Source organism: Trichomycterus rosablanca, chromosome 13, assembly GCF_030014385.1.
Source record: "Trichomycterus rosablanca isolate fTriRos1 chromosome 13, fTriRos1.hap1, whole genome shotgun sequence".
In the NCBI taxonomy this organism is placed as follows: domain Eukaryota; kingdom Metazoa; phylum Chordata; class Actinopteri; order Siluriformes; family Trichomycteridae; genus Trichomycterus; species Trichomycterus rosablanca.
The window spans coordinates 3752921-3769317 of NC_086000.1; the positions used below are offsets into that span (position 1 = coordinate 3752921).

General features: G+C 44.3%; 1 protein-coding gene across 1 annotated transcript in view; it reads right to left on the minus strand.

The window, feature by feature from the left end:
* mdga2a (MAM domain containing glycosylphosphatidylinositol anchor 2a) overlaps window positions 1-15612 on the minus strand; it is a 44997-nt gene extending 29385 nt beyond the window's left edge. Inside the window, exons 1-8 of the mRNA XM_063007887.1 lie at window positions 15537-15612; window positions 14261-14400; window positions 9329-9503; window positions 7467-7663; window positions 6937-7069; window positions 3916-4185; window positions 1247-1576; window positions 524-817 (exon numbers count right to left, since the gene is read on the minus strand). Coding sequence (XP_062863957.1) covers window positions 524-817; window positions 1247-1576; window positions 3916-4185; window positions 6937-7069; window positions 7467-7663; window positions 9329-9503; window positions 14261-14400; window positions 15537-15612 — 1615 coding nt within the window. The remainder of the gene's footprint in view (window positions 1-523; window positions 818-1246; window positions 1577-3915; window positions 4186-6936; window positions 7070-7466; window positions 7664-9328; window positions 9504-14260; window positions 14401-15536) is intronic.
* Between the last annotated feature and the right edge of the window lie 785 nt (window positions 15613-16397).

Below are 16397 nucleotides of genomic sequence, written 5' to 3' on the forward strand. Positions count from 1 at the left end.
GCCTATAAGCTCACAATATTGCAACAAGGCAAAAATCGAGGCCTAATAAAAGAAGAACATTTTAAGGCGTGGTTTTTATTTCATTTATTTTATATATTGTAGCCACACCCATTCCTAAAGGGTGTAAACAATCAATAATATAACATACGATTCTTTCATTAATTGTCTGCTTTACCACCACTTTATCCTGGTCAGGGTCGCAGTGTGTGCAATTCACTAAGCAAAAATGTATGTGTATATATAAGTACACACATACATATATATTATATAAACATACATACATTTTATTACTATCAAAGTACATATACTGTATATAGATAGATATAGATATAAATAAATATATATATAAATATCAAAGTATATATAAATATATATTAATATCAAACTACAGTATATATATATATACATACATAATTTTACTATCAAAGTGTATATACAGTATATATATATATATATATAACCATAGTATTATGCAGAGCATTAAGGTTAATTAGCTAAACGTGAACTTGGAACGTGAACTCACACTGGACGGTGAGCTCGACGGTGGCCTCTCTGGGTTTGACGTTGAAGCCGTTGTACTGGCTGGTCTGGCAGCGGTACGTGCCGCTCATTTCCCGCGACACGTTTACGATGCGCAGGACGCCGTCGTAGCTCTCGGACTGCATGCTGCCGTCGGGCATGGGCACCTCCTGGTCGGCGCGGGACCACAGAATTATAGGCTTGGGTTTACCCGACACCAGACACTGCAGCTCCACCGTCTCGTTCTCCTGCACCACCAACAAGGACTTCCCTCGAGGGACCGTCAGACTCGGGGGCACTAAGAAAAAGGGGAATGTTTTTTTATTAATTAAACAAGCTTTATCCTGGTCAGGGTCGCAGTGGGTCCAACCATCTACAATGCTTGCTTGACTGTGGACAGTGACACCCAGTTCTATTAGCTTTTTATGTATGACTGAAGTGTTCTTGGTGGTTCTTCATAAGTTTTCCACTACACCTTGGAAAAAGACCACTTTTCCATATATTGTTTATTGCATTTCATATGTATTTGTAAAACTAGTCCTGCTAGCCATAATACATATGGTTAAAAGTATGTGGACGCCCATAAATATAAACTTTCTCTGAAGAATGAGTGTAGGCCATCCAACAAGCCCAGTCAGGTGTCCAGATACTTTTAGCAATACAGCATCATTCAGGTCAACACTGCTTGGTTAAAGTAACCATGACGACCACAAATACACGGCCTCACCTGTGGTGGACGAGATGTTAACGTCGATGCTAATTTCGGGTATGCCCCCGTTCTTCAGTGACGCCACGCAGGTGTAGGTGCCGAAATCGGTGAACTTCAGGTCGATGATGTCCAGGTTGGTGGTCCCGGGCGTGACCTCGGGTTCGGTCTGCGTGATGACCATGCGCTCCGAGCTGCGCAGAGCTCTGCCGTTCTTCAGCCAGCTGAAGATCAGCTCCTCGGACGGGGTGCCCTCCACCTGACACGAGATCTTCACCTCGCGCCCAATCTGGATGTTGTCGTCGTTGTGGTACGGGTCGGGCGTGATCCAGAAACGGCCTTTTCTGAGAGCTGAATGAGACATGGAGTAAGAAAATGACCAAATGTAATGACCAAATTGACCATGTAGTATAGTGTAATTATTATAAAATGTCCATACACAGAATGAGTAAAAATATGAGTAACAGTGACAGGGGGAGGGTAGATAGTGACAGACAGTAACAGACACTGGTTTTCATTGCCTCACGATTGGCACCTTATATGAGAGTTGATGATCTCCAACATGAATAAATAAAAAGCTGAATTTGCAGCAGTGTGCCGGCTCAGCAGTACCTGCACAACTTTTATTGCTGTAATATACATAAATATATAACGTTATATAACGCAAGTAAGTGCGCACATTCGAGAATTAGTTCTGCTGCAGTTCTTACAGCAACTTTAAAGGTAGCCTGAGGAGTCGCATCACAACCATTACAGAATAAACAAAAACTAAGAACACAACATCACCAGGAATGTAGCATTTAACAAAACGCAGCATTAATTAAAAACAAAAAACATTAAAAAAACGCAGCATTAATTAAAAACAAAAAAAAGTTTTAAAAACGCAGCATTCATTAAAACAAAAAACATTTAAAAAACGCAGCATAAATTAAAAAACATTTTAAAAACGCAGCATTCATTAAAACAAAAAAACATTTAAAAAATGCAGCATTAACTAAAAAAACATTTTAAAAAAAATGCTGCATTAACTAAAAAACATTTTAAAAAGGCTATATTAACTGAAACAAAAAAACATTTAAAAAATGCAGCATTAACTACAAAACATTTTAAAAATGCAGCATTAACTAAAAAACATTTTAAAAAGGCTATATTAACTGAAACAAAAAAACATTTAAAAAATGCAGCATTAACTAAAAAACATTTTAAAAAACGCTGCATTAACTAAAAAACATTTTTTAAATGCAGCATTAATTAAAAAAACATTTTAAAATGCAGCATTAACTAAAAAAACATTTTAAAAAAATGCTGCATTAACAAAAAAACATTTTAAAAATGCTGCATTACTTAAAATGAAAACGAAACATTTAAAAAACGCTGCATTAACTGATATAAAAAACATTAAAAAAACGCTGCATTAACTGATATAAAAAACATTAAAAAACGCTGCATTAACTGATATAAAAACATTTAAAAAACGCTGCATTAACTGATATAAAAACATTTTTTACAGCATTTTTTAAAAGTTTTTTGTTTTAGTTAATGTAGCGTTTCTGAAAAGTTTTCTGTTTAAGTTAATGCAGCATTTTCTAAGTGTTTTTCATTTTAATTAATGCAGCATTTTAAAAAGATTTTTAAGTTTAGTTAATGCAGTATTTTTTAAATGTTTTTTATTTCAGTTAATGCTGCGTTTTTTATGTTTTTTTGTTTTTCTTAATGAAGCGTTTTAAAAATGCTGCATTCCTAGTGATGTAACTGTGTTCTCCATTAACGTTGTTGGGTTATGAGTTTTTGTTTGCTTTGTAAATGTTGTGATTTGACTCAGTCGGTCACTGTAGTAGCCCAAGCCGCTGAAGAAACTTCTGGAACTTGATGTGAGGCTTAATACAGAACAGGGGTTTCTAACTGACCAAACACGTGGCTTGGAACTGGATGATGTTCAACAACATAAATCCACAACCTGGGCATATCCGAGTGGGAAGGTTATTGCTGTTAGTGCAACGTGGTCCCCAACCACAGGAGGAAAAGCAACCAAGAGGTCCTGTGGTCCCCACAATGCATCATATGACTGAAAAGTTGGATTCGGATCGGGTCAAAATTGAAAAAGCAGCATGAAGACACATTCTAGACGACGATAAACCAGGCCAGCTTAGACAAAGTGAAAACCACGTCTGTGAGGAGGAAGTTCAGCCTCCCAGACGAGCATCAGCATCCTCTATGTACTAGAGAAGAAGCAGCTTAGAACAAGATACAGATCGATACCCCGGTGAGTCAGTGTTTCATCAAACTGAACGCCATGCCACATCATCTTCTTCACTGCATTTCTTCCCTTAATGAAAAAAATAAGTCACTTTAGGTCACTTCGGGGCAGGAACGTTGGCATCGGCATCTACCATCATTTGCTGTATATCTTTTACAGCACCGGGGCCGGTCTGTGTGCATTTATGGACTCGGACTGAATGATGTACAGCCCTCAGGAGCTCTCCTGAGATTCAAGAGGGATCCTGTAGCTGGGTCAGCAAACACTGGACACGTTTTACTGCTTTTAGAGGGTAAAACTGTAGGGATGTTTTTACTTTTCTGGGTTTGTTGTTTTAGTGCTGTTTTAATGACCAGCCATAATTATTTTTTATTGTTTTCTAATAGGATACAAACAGAAAATAACATTATGGACGAAACCCGGGTGCACGTACCTCTGACGACGATGTTGGTGGACTTCTTAGCCGGGTTGCCCACGTTGTTGCTGGCCGCGCAGCTGTAGACTCCGGCCTCCTCGACGCTGATGGCGGGGATGGTCAGGGTTCCGCCCTTCAACACGCTCCTACCGGGAAGCTCTTCGCTGTTCCGTACCCACGTCAGGGCCGGAGTCGGCTCTCCGCCCGTGCTCACGCACACCAGCGTCACCGTCTGGCCGGGGTTCACCACTATCGGGTCCTCCACCAGGAGCTTAATGGTGGGAGATGCTGGGGGGAAGAATGGAAGCGTAGGTGAATACAGTTGGTACTGTAGGATAAAAGGCCACAAACAAGAATAATGCCCCACTAGAGAGCAGTAGCAATTAACGTTACACTATATAGCCAAAAGTATTTGGACACCTGACCATGAGCTTGTCGGACGTCCCATTTCAAAAACAAATGATAGTAAAACAGACTGACCTCTGGGTCTGTCTAAAACCTAGTGAGCTGCCTTGTTGCCTACTGCCTACCTAGGGAGCTGCCTAAGTAGTAATGATTCTAATAAGACATCAAACTCACTCACTCACTGTCTTAACTGCTTATTCAATTAGGGTGCTGGAGCCTATCCTTGCTTTTCAATGGGCGCAAGGCACACAGTAACACCCTGGACGGGGTGCCAGTCCATCACAGGGCAGACACACACACACCCATTCACCTATAGGGCAATTCAGTGTCTCCAATTAACCTGGCTGCATGTTTTTGGACTGAGGTAGGAAACCGGAGCTCCCGGAGGAAACCCACGCAGACACGGGGAGAACATGCAAATTCCGCAGAGAAAGGACCCGGACCGCCCCGCTGTGAGGCGACAGTGCTACCCACTGAGCCACCGTGCCGCCTGACATCAAACTCATAAGGTAGATTATTTAGACGCACTACTATTATTTAGACTGTGTCCGTATAGTGTAGGTGAAGTTCCCTCATCCATCTGGGGCTGTGTTTCAATCCACTATTCTGTACTAACTACAGAAAAGTACCATTTTTTGCCCTAATTTTCCTCCCAATTTAGTCGTATCCAATTACCTGATTGCATTACTCTTCCTTTTTATGGACCGAGGAGAGCGAGACTAACACACACCCCCTCTGACACATGTGCACTAGCTGACCATCTTTTCACTTGCACGAGACGATTTCATATGTGGATCAGTCTTGCGAATGGAGAGTCACGCACTAATCTCTATTATTCCTCGTCTCCATCAATCACCCATCAGTTACGAGGAATCCCCTCCCTAAAGAACAAGACAATCATTGTTCGTGTTGGCGCCCAGCCTGCCGGTAGCAGAGCTGAGATACGAACCCACAAATCTGAGATGTCAGCTCTTGTGACTGTGGGACTGTTGGAGGAAACCCAGACACAGGGAGAACATGCAAACTCCACCCGGGGATCGAACACAGGACATTCTCGCCGTGAGGCGACAGTGCTACCCACCGTGTCGCCCTGCAGAGTCTTTAACAAAATGACAAAGAAAACAAGGCTGTCATCGCAGACAGTCGTTCTAATGCTAAACACCGGACTCCAGCATAGACGAGCGTATAATTCATTTATGCAGATAATCCACTTAATAATCCAGACACCTGCTGACTAAGCTTCAGTCTAACAGCTTTTAATTAGGACCGCGAGACACACGGGGAGCGAAAACCTGAATCAGGTACGACAGCCTTTCCAAAGAACGCATAAAAAGAATCCATAAAAGCCGCTTTTTCTCTTGGATTAAAGTCTGACTGCTTTCGTTTATTTATTGATCTACTGTATTTATTTTCTGTAACTCTTTTTTCCTTTTCCCCCCAGTCTAGTCGTTCCCAGTTCCTATCTGCAAACCAGTGGCAGCTCAACTCTCAGGCAGCACATTGGTCTTTTGTGCCATCAGCCGGACAGGCGTCCACACAGACATGCTTGGCTTTTTCTCCCAACTTTTAGTGCGTCCAATCGCCCGATTGCGTCACGCTTCCTCTCGACCCATGCCAATTCCTGCTCTGATTTGAGAAGAACGAAGCTAACCCACGCCCCCTCCGACACGTGGGCAGCAGCCGTATGCATCTTTTCACCTACATTAGGCGAGTGCTAATGCGGATCAGCACCATGTACGGAGAGATGCACTCCCTTTGCAGGCGGCATCAATCAGCCAGCAGAGGTAGCTGCATCAGTTACGAGGGGACCCTATCCGGCTAACTACTACCCCACCCCTATATGAACAACAGGTCAATCGTTGTTCAGGATAATCCGGATGGCAGAGCTGCGATTCGATACGATCTATCTGACTAGGACAGAGCAGGGTCGTGATGGGTCCGGCTTCGTCGGAAGCACTGGGCGCAGTTCAGCAATGCAACACAGACAGGACAACAAGACGCGGACACAGCCAATCACGCCTGTATGTACACCCCTGACCGGCCGATAGCACAGCTTAGGGCTGGCACAATTTATCGCTACATTAGCGCCCTCAAGTGGATGATAACAAAAACATATTACAAACTGTACAATAGATTTAAAGCCTGATGATTCAAAGAGGGATTCAAACAAAGCACTGAGTTTAAAGTCCAGTTTGCAGAAGCTGAGAACCATTTCTGTTACCTAGCAACTAGGACACAGAATAATACAGGTGTGGTAAAATTACCCTGCTGTTAGAACTTGCTGTTTTTCGACCAATCAGATTGCAGGGTTAGAACCACCTGTTATATAATATGAGACATGTGGTGAGCATAGTTGGTTTCGGATGGTTTGGTATACAGTATATTATGTAACAGGTGGTTCTAACCCTGCGACCTGATTGGTTGAAACACAGCACGTTCTAACAGCAAGGTAATTTTACCACCTGTATTACTCTGTGTCCTGGTTGCTAAGTAATGATGTAAATGATTCTCAGATTCTGTAATCAGTTGATCATGGATAACTGATGGACTGGACTGTAAAACTGTTGTCATTTAGGGTCAGTTTCAGCCCTGGAGGACAAGTGGAACGTGGAGGAGCATGTGAGGAACACCTACCGGTTGTGTTGGTGAGCTGGAACACCACGCTCTTGTCAGGGATGCCACAGACGTTGCGCACCGAGGCGATGCACGTGTAGCTGGCGTAGTCCTGAGGTCGAAGGTTTTTCAGCTTGAGAATCTTCGTCTCTCCCTGTAGTGTGAACACAGAAGAGCGTTTGTAAGGTCAGACACTGATGTTGGACAAGAAGGTCTATTTTAAGGTGGACTGACTTAAAGAGAAACAGAAAAGGACTTTCCATTCAAGGGATAACTTGGGATATTTTATTATTATATAGAATTGATGCTCAATGCTTACTGGACAAATTAAGATACTTTTGGCCACATAGTTCACCTATAAATCAATTGTAGAGATTATGGGACAAAATAGTGGAGGCTGAATGGCTGCAAAATGTTAAAAACCTAAAATTCCACATTAATATTGAGAAATGTCAGTATTTTTATGGACGGCGCCACTTTTCATATAGATTTACTGTCTGTGCATCTATAATTAAAAGATCGGACAGTAGGGAGAACGTCTAAACACCAACCTGTGTGAAGAAGGGCTCGTAGATTTCCACGCCCTTGTCGGAACCCTGGGACAGAAACTCGCGCCCGCGTCTCCAGCTGTAGCGGACCGGGGGGTTGGAGTTGGCGGCGCAGCGGAGGAAGACCGTCCTCTCGTAGTAGAACTGTTCCTTTGATTCTCCTATGCTCTGGTGTACCGTCACCACCGGATCATCCAGATCTGCAACGGAAAAGAAACGTTCAGATCAACGTGCAGCCGAATAACCGGCAAATAATTCCAGCCTTGGCGATTTCAGCCGGTCGATGGCCACTATTGGCCACTATACGTGTCTAACGAAGGGGATCAACACGTGGGCTACAGTCAGTAAGTGTATACCCACAAACCCTATCTGGATCATTGACGTAGCTTATAAAATATCCAACACGGTGAGTGTTTACATTTTCTGCCTGATCTAAACACGTCCCGAGTCTTCTGCTCTGAGCTTCTGTCTTTAATGTTGATGCATAACAACACCGATCTGCCCTCTGGCTCCAAGTCATTTTGGCTCATCATCTTTAATTTTGCAGGGCATTTAAATACAGCACAGCCACACACACACACACACACACACACACACACAGAGAATCAGAAGAAGAAGCCAACCGAGCTAATTGATTAATTGATTACCTTTGTACATTAAATTTGTATTTTCATTTTCATTGGTGAAGCTGATTAACAGCATTACTGGGCGTTATTGATACTGATATTATTAATATTGGGCGGTTAGTAGCATCTGTAGGACTCATAAGTGAAATGATTCTGTCTGCTTGTGTTCTGACCTCTGCTCTGGACTCTTCACCTTTACTCTGCATGTACTTTTTTATACATACATTTACATTTTACTCTGATTCTGTTTCAAAGATCGGCCCAAATAAAGCTACACTTGCCAAACGCCAACTAGATAGATAGGCAAATAGACAGGCAGACAGATAGATTGACATACATACATACATAGACAGAGCAAGAGAGAGACAAAAGAGAGAGACAGAAAGGCTGATAGTCAGGCAGGCCGGCAGACAGATAGATAAACATATAGATAGTCAGACAGGCAGACAAACAGAGACAGACAGACAGACAGACAGACAGACAGACAGACAGACAGACAGAGAGACAAGCCGATACCCAGGCAGACAGGCAAGCAATCAGATAGAAAGACCAACAGACAGACAGATAGCCAAACAGACAGATAAATAGATAGGCAGGCAGGCAGGCAGGCAGGCAGGCAGACAGACAGACAGACAGACAGACAGACAGACAGACAGACAGACAGAAAGGCTGATGGACAGGCAGGCAGACAGGCGGACAGGCAGGCAGGCAGGCAGATAGACAGACAAATAGATAGACAGACAGGCAGACAAATAAACAGACAGATGAACAAACAGGCAGACAGACAGATAGATAGATAGATAGATAGATAGATAGATAGATAGATAGATAGATAGATAGATAGATAGATAGACAAAAAGGCAGGCTGACATACAAACAAATAGACAGACAGACAGATAAGCAGGGAGACAGACATATTAAAAAACAGACAGGCAGACAAGAAGACAGACAGACAGACAGACAGACAGACAGACAGATAGACAGACAGACAGACAGACAGATTGAAAGACAGACAGGCAGACAAGAACACAGATAGACAGACAGGCAGGCAGGCAGGCAGGCAGGCAGACAGACAGACAGACAGACAGACAGACAGACAGACAGACAGACAGACAGACAGAGATTTCTATTCTAAAGGACTGGCTTAAATCAAGCCTGGCTGTGTTCAGTTAAATAGTTGGTTAACTGAGTAACCTGGTGTGTGACCAACAGAAAGTGATTATTCAGGTATCGACTCACAGTAGACGTCCACCCGGATGGACTTGATGGCGGGGATGCCGAGGCCGTTCTCAGCCTTGCAGTAGTAGCGCCCGCCCTGGTGCCTCTGGATGTTATTAATGCGCAGCGTCTCGTTGAACACGGTGGAGTCGTGGAAGCGATCGGATGCGCTGCCCGCTGTCTTAGTCCATCGAACCTGGGAAAACAACACATGGGGAAGAACATGGATTAACCCTCTGTGTAGTATGTAGAAAATCACCCCACTGACCAAACCAATCTCAATTTATAGCTATAAAACTGTGACATATTGTACATAGACTTTAGGTATTTTACCATCTACAGTGCATGTCATCATCAAACATTTAAAGGATCCAGAGAAATCATGAAGAGTGAAAGGTAGGGCTGAAATCCACAACTAAATGTACATTACCCTAGATCTTTACTCTGTACTATGCTTAACAGACATACATCAACAACATCTAGAAACGCCCCTGTCATCTCTGGGCTCAGGCTGCCCTGAATGGATGCATCATGGTCTGACCAGTCACCCGTTCCCAGTGTTTAATAAAAAATAATCACTGTGGTGCCCAGGTGGGGCAGTGGGATATTCCACTGGCACACCAGCATCAGGATTGAAATTTTTTTTTTCGAATTGGCACAATTGGCAGTGGCTGTAGCAGACAAAATTGGCCACTAAAAATCTGCTGGGTGAGAAAAAAACGACTGAAAGGGGGTGGTGTCTGAGGGCACATGTCGGAGGGACCATGTGTCAGGCGAATACACCCTCCTTGGACGCCATTGGGGTCCCCAGCAGCGGAAGACTAACTGGCTACAATAAATTGGAAGAAATATGGGGGGGAATATGTATAAAAAATTGAACATTGTGTTTTCTGGGCCAAGGATGACAAGAACATAAAGGTTCCAGAGTCTTCCTGCCTTGTATTACATGATTACTTTACAGCAGAACAGGAAGGGGTGATCACAGGGAGCTTTGATAAGTACCTAGCCACAGTGACAGGACCGACAAACCACAAAACACAGGCCGAGTGTTGGGCGGCCAATACTCATTGGTGCCGGTATCTGGTACAGACCAACACAAGGGCTACTGGAGATCAAACTGAGGTTATGTGGGGAATGTGGCTGTAGATACAAAAACACACCATGTCAAAGCATAAGCACACATACAAAATACGGTGGCGGTGGCATCAAATTATTGGTGGCAATCTGGCCAGGACTGATTGGAAATGCTGCACAGCACAAGTATCTTGGGGGAAATGGATCTAAAAAGCCCTGCAAGACCCTAAACCTGGTGTATACCGTTACAACCCCAACTGACCTGGTTAAAGTGGTGGAATCTGTAGTTGAAGGTTAGATTTTATGCCTGGTATAATCTGAATATTAGTATTAATCCGAATAATAGTCATATTGTTGCTTGAGCAAGCATGGATGGAGTGGAAAGTACAGAGATAAGCAACATGTCTGTCTTTAAGCTGTTGCAGGATGTTGTAAGCAAGATAGGGAACAATAGGTTACTACAGAACGGCTTACACCCAAGCTTCAGAAGAAGTGCTGAAACTGTAACATGACTACAGTAGTGTAAAGAGAGGCTCACAGATCTGTTCTTCATTCTTCTGCTAAAATACTGCTGTAAGTCTGCTGTTGTCTTCTTTGATCATCTGACCTTATTCTTCCACGACAAATCATATAAGGAGGAGGAGCAGTGTGAGCAGTAATGTGTCAGGAGTCAGAAGGAAAGAGCGTAGAGTCCATAATAAGGGTAGCAGGGGCCCAAAATGCTGCTTATCCTGTATGTGCGATGGCTTTGATGATCTTCTCAGTTCTGGCTCAGATTAGCTCGCCTGTCAGTCCTTGTGGGTTGACTGCGTTAAGCTGTTGCAGGATGTTGTAAGCAAAATACGGAACAATGGGTTACTACAGAACGGCTTACACCCAAGCTATAGAGGAGGTGCTGAAACTGTAACGTGATTAGAGTAGTATTAAGGGAGGCCCACAGTTCTGTTCTTCGTTCTTCTGCTAATATACTATCGTGCTAATGAATTGTTCAATCCAGTCAACTATAATCTTTGTCTTTTCTGATCATCTGACCTGAGAAGCAGTGTGGGCAGTAGTGTGTTCAGGAGCCAGAAGGAAAGAGCGTAGAGTCCATAACAAGGGTAGCAGGGGGGCCAAAATGCTGCTGGCCCAGTATGTGCAATCTTCTCAGTTCTTCTCAGCTTAGCTCGCCTGTCAGTCCTTGTGGGTTGACTGCCTTTAATGCTAAGCTAAAGTCTATAAAAAGTATTTTACAGAATTGCTTTTTCATCACGACGGGTCAGCGAAAGGTGAACGGTACATGAAACGTTCTCTGTGAATCGTTTAGGGCGGCAATCAAAATAAATGGAGCGTGAGAAGAGCGCTCTTTATGTGTTTTAGCAATTTAAAGCAATTCAGGGTGACGTTTATTGAGGAAGTGACAGCGGTCGTCTCGAGGAACACAAGGACGGCTGTCTGGCACAGGGAGATGGTAAAGATTTTTTTTTGGGACGTCTGCATCTGGCCAGGAGCGTTGTGAGGACCAGCATACCTAAGTGGGTTTCCTCTGGACAGTGATCCTAATGTCTGGTGAGGACAGTAGTACCCAACTGGAGGAAGGGTGCCAGGAATTGTGTACTCAAGGGGTGGCGCAGGAGTCTATTCTGCTACCCTACCACCACTGAGACATGGGTTCAGGTCTCTGTGATGCTACCAGCCCTGTCACGCCCTGGTCAGGCCCTAAGCAGACTTAGTTGACAGTGTCTGATGGAGGGACGACCGAATGCAGTGTCACCTTATTGCCACAGCAACACTGAGTCATACTTTCTGGTCAGGACGCTGGCACAACGTGGGCACCCTCTTATATACCAGGTTTAGGTGTTTTAGGTAGATGAGTTTGTGATGATGAGTTCCCTTTGGAGGAACTCCAGGGTATGAGGAAAGCCCTGTCGCCAACCCAAATGAACAGCTTTGGGATTAAATGGAACGTCGATTGCCAGCCAGGACCTTTTGACCAGTATCATTGCCTGACCTCACAAAAGGACTTCCCAACATCCTGCAGATCCAGATCTCCTAGACACCACTATACTGTACTATGCATAACAGACATACGTCAACAACATCCAGAAACGCCACTGTAGTCTCAGGGCTCAGGCTGCCCTGAATGGATGCTCAGTGAAATCAGTATCATGGTCTGACAAGTCACCTGTTCCCAGTTCGAATCTCGGCTCTGCTACCAGTCGGCTGGGCGCCCCCTTGCTGTGGCCACTAAAAGTCTGCTGGGTGGGAAAAAATGGACTGAAAGGGGGTGGGGTCTTTAATGCTGTGTGGGCACCCTGGTTGACCAAGGCACCTGTGCAGAAGTGGAGGAGCGTGGGGATCGGTGCGTGGCTCTACAGAAGACTACAAGAATGGCTACAAGACAGAATATGTCGAAAAGCCTCCACTCTTCTGGAGGTCATCTCCGTATTAACGATCATGGTTTTGTCAAGCTCAAAGTCAGGCGTCCACATACTTTTGGCCATATAGAGTGTATTTCCTCCAGAAGTTGGTAGGATTCAGGCAGCACCGAGAGAGGAAAGATCAGAGTCGGCCAACCAGCCAGACAAGAGAAGCAAATCGTCCATTCACTCGTTGGTCCTTTACAGCCCTCAGTGAGACTTCCTGTGTGGGTGACCTACATACCAACAACACCCCTGTTCATCATGCACAGTGGAGCGGGGAGGAGGAAACACCTCCGATCAAACCCAGCTAAAATCCTCCGTCCTCGTGGGGTGGATTAAATAGCCGGCGGTTCTCAGGTTCCTTTAAACGTTATCAACTGGCTCGCTCGTGACTCATGATTAGCTCTTTCTGAGGGGAAGAGAGTGAGATGATGAGATGATGAAGAGGAGGAGGAGGAAGTATAATCGCTGTGTGGTTCCCTCCCTCTTCACTCGGGGGAAGAAACTATAGATGGGCACTTAATGTCATTTTCTAGCTGGGTACTTCACGCCTTTAAACCAACGAGTCATTGATTTTTACAATGTACAGTAAAATCGTTACTGTTTATTTTTGAAGAAACTACCCAGGAAGACGCCAGTGTTTCTAAATATACCCACACATCAAGTCCTGCTGCATCCCTGATCCTGATCCTTTTTCTTATAAACACAAAAACGTAAGTTTGCATAAAGCGTCAAAATAAATCAAAATTTTTGATAAAAGTAATCAGTTGGGATAAATTGGAACACTGACTGTGAGCCAGGGTGTCCTGACCTAGGAAAGTCATCAACCCACCCACCCTCCCATCCATCTATCCTCCCATCCATCTATCCTCCCATCCATCCATACAACCATCTATCCTCCCATCCATCCATCTATCCTCCCATCGGTCCTCCCATCCATCTATCCTCCCATCCATCCATACAACCATCTATCCATCAATCAACCCATCCAGCCATCCATCAATCCATCCATGTACCCATACACCCATCCATCCTCACATCCATCTATCCATCCTCCCATCCATCCATACACCCATCCATCCTCACATCCATCCATACACCAATCCATTCTTACATCCATCTATCCATCCTCCCATACATCTATCCATCAATCAATCCATCCATTTACCCATCCTCCCATCCATCCATCCATACACCCATCCATCCTCCCATCCATCCATCCATACACCCATCCATCCTCACATCCATCTATTCATCCTCCCATACATCTATCCATCCTCCCATCCATCCATCCTCCCATCCATCCATCCATCCTCACATCCAGCTATCTATCAATCAACCATCCTCTGCTTAAAATGGAGTAACAGGGACGTTCAGAAGTGCAGTTTGTCCGGCAGGTTCATTAAGACATTTTAAGACTTATGTGCACACTTGGGGTCTGATATTAATCGAGGAATAAACGTAGGACGTTGCTCACCTGTGGCCGTGGATGTCCTGAGACCAGGCAGGCCAACTCCAGCGTCTCGCCCTCACGGATGGTGTACACCCTCTCGCTGTAGCGCTCCTCCTCCACGTTACAGGCGTGGCCAGAGTGAATGATACGAACAGCTGGAGGCGCTGCAAAACACGGGGAACGGGGAAGAGAGAGCAAAGACACCGTTACTATCATCGTCACCATCAGCAATCACATGCTACGTTTATGCTTTACAACCAAAGCAAGCAAGAGCCCAACAGTAGCAACTGGGTGGTGCTGGGGCTTGAACAGGCAACCTTCTGATTACTAGTCCATTATCGTAAACACAGCTAAGAATCATTGCATTTGTCCACCAATTTAGCAAAGCCAATTAATCTTCTACTTCTGGGGATCCAGATTAGAATGGAGTTGGCTCCCCCCTTCGCTGCTATAACAGTCTCCACTCTCGAGGGAAAGCTTTCCTTGAGATTTTGGAGTGCGTCCATTAAGTCAAGAGAGCGTTTGAGAGGTCAGAGAGTGTTCAATAGGGTTGAGGTTTGGGGTCTGACCACTACAGGAGTTACTCAACACCATCAATCCACCAATCCATCCATCCATCCTCCCAGCCACCCATCAATCAACTTATCCAGCCATCCATCCATTCATCCATCAATCCCCCCTTCGCTGCTATAACAGCCTCCACTCTCTAGGAAAGGTTTTCTCTGAGATTTTAGAGTGCGTCCATTCAGTCAAGAGAGTGTTCGTGGGGTCAGAGAGTGTTCAGTAGAGTTGAGGTTTGGCGTCTGACCTCTGCAGGAGTTACTCAACACCAAACATGTCTAAGCACGTCTTCAGAGACCTCATTATGCCCAATGTCTGTTGATGAAATTGATGCAGTTTTAGTCTGTAGTGGCCTACAGTGCTACCTAGCGGCCATAAAGTGGACTGCTAGCCTTTAATATCATTCAATTTACATTCACTTCACATGTGCCGCAATCTGGGAGTCTCTTTACCAGAGATTTAACAAAGACTCGTCTAGAAGTAGCTGTCGAAAGTCATTTAACATGCTCCAAATTTACATTTCCCCGTCTGCCGTGCCAAAACCGACTGAAACAGAAACTGACGAACCAAAAATAAAGTCCACAAACCCACGACAAACGACCCTAACGAGTATTTCAGATGCCCAAACTAAAGCCATAAACCAAAAGTACATTCCCCTGTGTGCCACATGCTGCTGTGCCCTGGCCTACTTTTATTCTATTTTTAGAAAAATCGAGTCCCCCCTTTTCCTTCATGAGACTGATGTTGATGCTGATGTTCTCCTGCTTGTATTGTAAGAACCCGTGCAGATCTTTAAGAATCGCTGGAGGTGGCATCATGATCATTTTTAACAAGGATTACAAATGAATGATGGAAAATGAGTTGGAGTTCTACAGGTGTAGAAATTCATCAATCATCAATTTCCTGCTTCCAACATGGTAGCAACAGTTTGGTACGATCTCTTAAGCCTTCCAAAAAGAGGTGGAGGCTGTTGTAGCCGCAAAGGGGGTGAGGAATTCAAAATTAAGAAGAAGGGCTTCATCATTTTTACATATACACGTGAACAGTACAATGACATTTTTTATTCGCGGTCAGAGAGTCAGGGAGAGTTAAATCGATTGATGAATAAGTGGGTTGGATGAATTGATGAATGGCTGGGTGAGTAAATGGATGGGTGAATGGGTGGGTTGGATGAATTGATGAATGGGTGAATAGATGAATTGGCTGAATTGGTGATTGGGTGGGTGGATGAATGGATGGGTGGGTGGATGATGGATAAATGGGTGGGTTGGATGAATGGATGGGTTGGATGAATTGATGAATGGGTGGGTTGGATGAATTGATGAATGGCTGGGTGAGTAAATGGATGGGTGAATGGATGGATTGGTGGGTTGGATGGATGCGCCTAATGCACAACATCTATGCTGGCCAAGAAGGATTGCAGACTGGCGCACACTCATTGCTAACAGCTGTATAAAATCAAATCCATAAAATAAATGATATATCTCCAACTGTATGGCAACAGTTTGTGGAAGGTCCCTTCCTGTTCCATTAAAAAATGAGACCCAGGCGGTTCAGGAGAATGAACAAACCACAGCCCCAACTTTTTTTGGAAAATGGG